General features: G+C 40.5%; 1 protein-coding gene across 2 annotated transcripts in view; it reads right to left on the reverse strand.

Moving 5' to 3' along the window:
- Positions 1-5745, reverse strand: part of LOC111159484 (CTR9 homolog, Paf1/RNA polymerase II complex component) — a 29894-nt gene extending 24149 nt beyond the window's left edge. The window contains exons 1-4 of one of the 2 annotated variants that reach the window (XM_022521992.1): positions 5469-5745; positions 4115-4213; positions 1657-1896; positions 297-414 (exon numbers count right to left, since the gene is read on the reverse strand). In XM_022521992.1, the coding sequence (XP_022377700.1) occupies positions 297-414; positions 1657-1896; positions 4115-4213; positions 5469-5513 (502 nt within the window). In that variant the 5' untranslated portion in view covers positions 5514-5745. The remainder of the gene's footprint in view (positions 1-296; positions 415-1656; positions 1897-4114; positions 4214-5468) is intronic. The other variant, XM_022521993.1, reaches the window with a different exon arrangement.
- Positions 5746-6000: the final 255 nt, after the last annotated feature.

The following is a 6000-nucleotide window of genomic DNA, read 5'->3' on the forward strand; positions in this document are numbered from 1 at the left end:
TGTGTGTGTGTGTGTGTGTGTGTGTGTGTATTTTAATATTTTGAAGTGACTTTAATGGTAAAGAGAATTCTTTTTTTAATTTAAATTCAATTAATTAACATAGAATGTCTTATTTGTTTCTTATTTGTTACAGATCTATGATTGGAACTTCAAAAGAAACAATGATCTATTGCGGATAGCTTCATTTTTATAAAGTAAAGCGCTTCTACATTGCTGTCCAACCCAGTCAATGAAATATACTACAGGCATATGATGGAAGATACAGTTTCCTAAGATGGTTGCCAAAAATGACTTACCAAGAAGGGCTGGAATATTATTTGGAGACTGGTTAAGTACAAAATGAAACTGTGCATCAGCCTGATCCATTTTGTCCCCTTCAAGTAGGCAGAAGCAGGCTCTTCCCAACAAATGATTCTGAAAAAGTGATATATCATCTTAGACTTGACTTTACCAAGGAATAACCACAATTTAACATAAATGTGTAACACTAAAATGAAAACCATATAGGAAGGAGGTAGAGTATCACACAAATACCTCTATCAGCTATAATGTGTTACAACTATAAGCTATAATGTGTTACAACTATAATGTGCAAACTACCAATGGGCGATTCTTAATTACAAATCAAGAAATTATCCAGAAATTCAAGTCTTCTGTGCCAGGAACAATGACAGAAAGAAAAGCTCATTCTTCCACAATAGTGAGAATATGGAAAGAGCCCAGATGTCCATTGACAGATGAATGGATAAAGATGTGGTGTGTGTACACACATACACACACACAGGAATATTACTCAGCCACCAAAAAGAAGGAAATCTTGCCATCAGCAACAACATGGATGGAACTGGAGGGTATCATGCTAAGTGAAATGAGGAAGACAAACACCATATGATTTTACTCATATGTGGAATTTAAGAAACAAAACAGATGAACATAGGGGAAGGGGAGGAAAAATAAAATAAGATGAAAACAGAGAGGGAGGCAAATCATAGAGACTTAAGGGTGGGTGGGGGGAATGGGGTAATTGGGTGATGGGCATTAACGGCATCACATCACTTGAAGTAATGAGCACTGGGTGTTATATGCAACTGATGAAACACTAAATTCTACCTCTGAAACTAATAATAGAGTATATGTTAATTAAATTGAATTTAAATGAAAAAAAAATTTTAAATATGTTTGAAATTCACCTGGAGATGATGGAATTACAGACTCAACCCGTGAATAAGTTTCATTTATTTATTTATTTAAAGATTAAAATTATTTATTCTTTTGAGAGAGAGTAAAAGCAGAGGGAGAGTAGGAGGGAGAAGCAGACTCCCCATCGAGCAGAGAGCCCGGCATAGGTCTCAATCCCAAGACCCTGAGATCAAGATCCAAGTCAAAGGCAGATAGATGCCTAACAGACCGAGTCACCCAGGTGCCCCACGGATAAGTTTTACATATGCTAAATTTGCCTACATTATATCAACAGTACAACAACCAAAGAAATTCCAATTTTAACAGGGAATTCTCCTTCTTCTGATACTTTTATAATCAACCATGTTATTTTAAGAAAAGTTCTTTCCAAAAAAAAAAAAAAATCTCTTGCCTATCACACATACATTTTATTCTCATGAGGTATTTCATAAATTCAGAGAAATGTGACTTATTTACCTGATCATACATAATAATTTTATCAGCCATGGTATACAACAGGGTTGCCTGTGTAATAAGATCTTTCTTATTGTCCTTATTCTTTTCCTTCCGAGCCTGTTGAACATAATAGGCCGCCAATGTATCCAAGCAAGTCATCTGGTCTTTTTCATGGTCTCTATAGTCCAAATTGCCATCTATACGTGCTGCTTCCAACAACTTTACAAACTCTTCTGTTTTTCCTTGCTTGTAATATTCCAGCTAAAAGGTAAAGAATCAAATTAGAATTTTTAAAGCATATGCCCATACACAAAGCTGCACAAAAACAGCTATAGCAGCTCCATTTATAATAGCCCAAAACTAGAAACAACTCAATTGTTGATCAACAGGTGAATGGACAAACAAGCTGTGGTATATCTGTACAATGGCTGTTGCTCAGGAGAAAAAAGAACCACTGATACATGCTACAACGTGAATAAGTCTCAAGATAATTATGCTGAGTGAGAGAAGCCAGACCGAAAAGAATACACACTATAATGATTCCATTTGTATAAAAACTTTAGAACATGCAATCTTTAGAAACAAAAAGCAAGGGTTGGCTGAGCACTATGGGGCGTGGGGAAGAGTTTGGAGAAAGGTTTTGGGGATGATGGGTTTATTCATTATCTTGATTGTAGTAATGATTTCACAGGTGTGAAATATGCTAAAAATTCTCAAATGGTACATGTCATATGTGTGCAGCTTATAGTAGGTGAATTATTGTAAGAGTTGAATTATTAAAGTTGTTAAAAAAGTGATAATCACCATAAATGTTTCCAAATTACTACTGACCTAGCAATAGGTGATTTCAAACTAAATCAGAGCCCAAGAGAAAAAGCAATAATAAGAGGGATATAGATTTCTAAACAGAAAACTTAGGTTCTGGTTCTAGATCTATGAAAATTATCCATGACTTTGGGCCTGCTGAATAACTTCCCTGGCATCTGTCATTTATTAATAATAAAAGGAAGATCCATCTTTTTTTTTTTTTTAAGATTTTATTTATTTATTTGACAGACAAAGATCACAAGTAGGCAGAGAGGCAGGTAGAGAGAGGAGGAAGCAGGCTCCCCGAGGAGCAGAGAGCCCGATGCGGGGCTCGATCCCAGGACCATAGGATCATGACCTGAGCCGAAGGCAGAGGCTTTAACCCACTGAGCCACCCAAGCGCCCCAAGATCCATCTTTTTTACACCTACTGTGGGCCATACATTATGGCAGGAGCTTTATATACTTATTTCTAATCATTGTACCAGTAGCTTTATATACTTATTTCTAATCTGCACAATCACCCTTAAAATGAATGCTAACATCCCCACATTTTATGAGAAAACAGGCTCAGAAGGTAATCATTTGTCAAAGGCCACAGCTAGTTAGCAGCCAAGTAGGAATCTGAAGAAAGGCCTCTCCAGTTCAAAGCCTAGACTCTTTTCTGTTACACTCTAGAGCCCACAATGTTTCATCAATTTTACCACAGGTGCAAATAATCCTTCAATCCTCCATTTTTTCCTGTAAGTGCTGTTAAAAGAGGCATTTATACTAAAGAAAATCTAAATTCCCCTCTGGCTTTAAAAACTGTGTGATAACGTTTAACGGCTTGCTCTCCATAGACCAGGAAAATGTAACACTTCAGAAAGGTACTGTCACTAAAAGTATTTTTCTGTAAAACCTTATCTAAGAAATTATTTACAGTTAGGCTTGAGCACTGGATATAAGCCCAATTGCAGATCAACTTCTCCTTCCAAGAGAGGAGGAGCCCCCTATGTATCTTTAAACAAAAGTGACCTGGAGCACACCTGCTTAAAAAATGATTTTAGTATATGCTATAATGCATTACCAGAATAATTTATTATCAAGTTCTCATAAAAAGAAAACATTAGGTAGGTGGTGCTGGGGAGAGTAAAGGGTGTCAGAATTTTAGGCTGAGGTGATTCTCCTGAGACTTTCCAGTCGGGTTTATATTATGGAAGGGACCAACAGAACAAAAAACAAGCCTGAGATAAAATTCATCCAAAAGGGCTTTTGTGAGTTAGCCTGGAATATAATCACCTTCTAGACTGTTTTATTGGAAATGTTTTATTGTTATGGAAAACAATGTTAAGTAATAATGTTTACATGATGGCTCCTTGTTTTTTCTCAGATTATCCACAAATCATAAGCCAGTCTTCACTGAGTAATTAGTAAATAACCAAACACACAGTATAGACTACTATTTAACTTAAATGAATTTTGCCTTTACCAACATATAGTAATACCAGTGGAATAGTACATCATTTAGGAAACTGGCCTTCTTGTTCTAAAAATGGTAATACAATTAACTTCCATACATATGGTACAATTTACTTATCCTGCTCCCAAGCTGGCTACTACTAATCTGAAGACAGAAGCCAAATATTTTTCCCAGTCAATGTATAAAAAATATTTGTCACATTAACACTGACCGCCAAAGCAATCCATATGTGCAGTTGTGTGTGTTCCTGTTTCAGAATACTGATAACTTCATCTCCCTCCGGTAACTGATCGAAGTCGAGTTCAATGACCTAAAACAGAAAATGCAAGTTTTTCTTATTTCTTATTTTTTTCTTATTTCTTATTTTCTTATTTCTTCCTTAAATTCACATTTCTTCTTTGCTGCTTTTCGGAATATACATCAATACGGATATACATAGGGTTTGTTTTCACTTGCTATGGGGCTGAGCAAGTATACGTTAAGACGTGCTTAAGGCACACATGTCAAATAGGTCATATGAGAATATTAAGGTAAAAGCATAGAGAAGCAAACAAACACGTCTAGCTGTCTTCAAATCACCAGAACGATAAAATGTTACAAAAACTTTGTTAAAAAAAAAAAAAAAAGCTTTGTCAAAAAAGTCAAAACAAAACCGTGCCTAGCATATAATCCAGGTGAAGTGCAGATAAGCACCCCTGAGACTGATGCCACAGGCCTGACAACTTAAGGCAATGTGAAGTTCCATGCCACTGTACACATTCATCCAGGGAGACAACATTTGTGTGTCACAGGCACTCCTGAATGTGAGCACAAAAAGTAACAGTAGGCAAATGTTCTGGAATTCGATAGTGGTGATGGTTACACAACTTTACAACAATACTGCTAAAAATCACTGGATTTTATGCTAGGTCAATGATATCTCAATGTTGTGTCTTAAGTGAACAAAAATAAGAGTACGCGATTATACTGGATCTAGACGACATCAATGCTGAGGGCTTAACTGAGACAAGCCACAGGCTACCCATGATGAGGTGTGGGGAAGGGAGAAGGTGAGTTCTATCAGCACACCCTGGCGGCTGTATCTCGGGGTCTCCTATTTTGCCGATGCAGCTGTGTGGGGGGGACACAGAGCATCACGACAGACTCGAGTTTCTAAGGGATAAAGGGTGACATCCTATGTATTCCTCAGGGAAAGATAGTTTGAGCAGCAGAGACCACGGTGACATCAGCGCCCACCTCTTTTATCTGTGAAGCGCCTTACAATTTATCCGCACTCTCGCACCCCTGCGCCGACAATTAGGAAGAGAGCAGAGTACTGCCACATACGAACAGGTAGGAAAGGAACTTTCAAGAACTCCTCGAGGTGGCCCCGAGGCTGCGGGGACGTGATGTGGTCAGCCTGAAAAGGTGCAGGGGCAGGGGGTGACTGGGGCTTCGGTCGGGGATTTAGACTTGGGCTCCCGGGGGAAAAGGTGCTCTCGCTTCAGAGGCGAAGTCGAAAGAAGGGGAAAGGAGGGGATCATCCAAGTTCATGGCTCCCACCCTCCCCCATACTCGACACTTACCTCGTCAGTGTCCCGGAGGGGAATCTCGATGGAACCCCGCGACATGATGAGATCAGAAGGCGAGCGGGCGTCTCGCCCCTCCCCTCCACAGAAGGTACTCCTGGCTTCTGGCTCTTCCAGAGGCTAGCGGCGGCCCGGACTCAGGTCGTGACTGCCGCCCCGCGGCGCCGCCGGAGCTTGGGCTTCTCCTTCCCGTCAGCCGCTTAAACAACGAACAGCAGACGGCGTCCGGCCACTTCCGGCAGCCCCGCCCCCTGCCCCGGAAGCATTCCCCGCGGGAGGGCCTGTCAGACTACGGGCTCCTTCTGCGGCTTTGGAGTTTCCTTGACTGTGGAACGAGGATGTCGATGTTTTCTTTAGCGTGGGTCTGCGACTTCTGAATTAGACCCGCACTAGCGCAGCCTGAATCAAAGCACTGAAAGCCTAGCCTCCCGGCCCCGCGGTGGGCGAGACGACGAGTGGGGCGCGGGTTCAGGGCCTGGCCAAGGACTGACGTGGGACCTCCGGCCAATTCTGGCAGTTGTGTCGGCGC

This window comes from Enhydra lutris, unplaced genomic scaffold, assembly GCF_002288905.1.
Source record: "Enhydra lutris kenyoni isolate GAN:26980312 unplaced genomic scaffold, ASM228890v2 scaffoldscaffold68, whole genome shotgun sequence".
In the NCBI taxonomy this organism is placed as follows: Eukaryota; Metazoa; Chordata; class Mammalia; order Carnivora; family Mustelidae; genus Enhydra; species Enhydra lutris.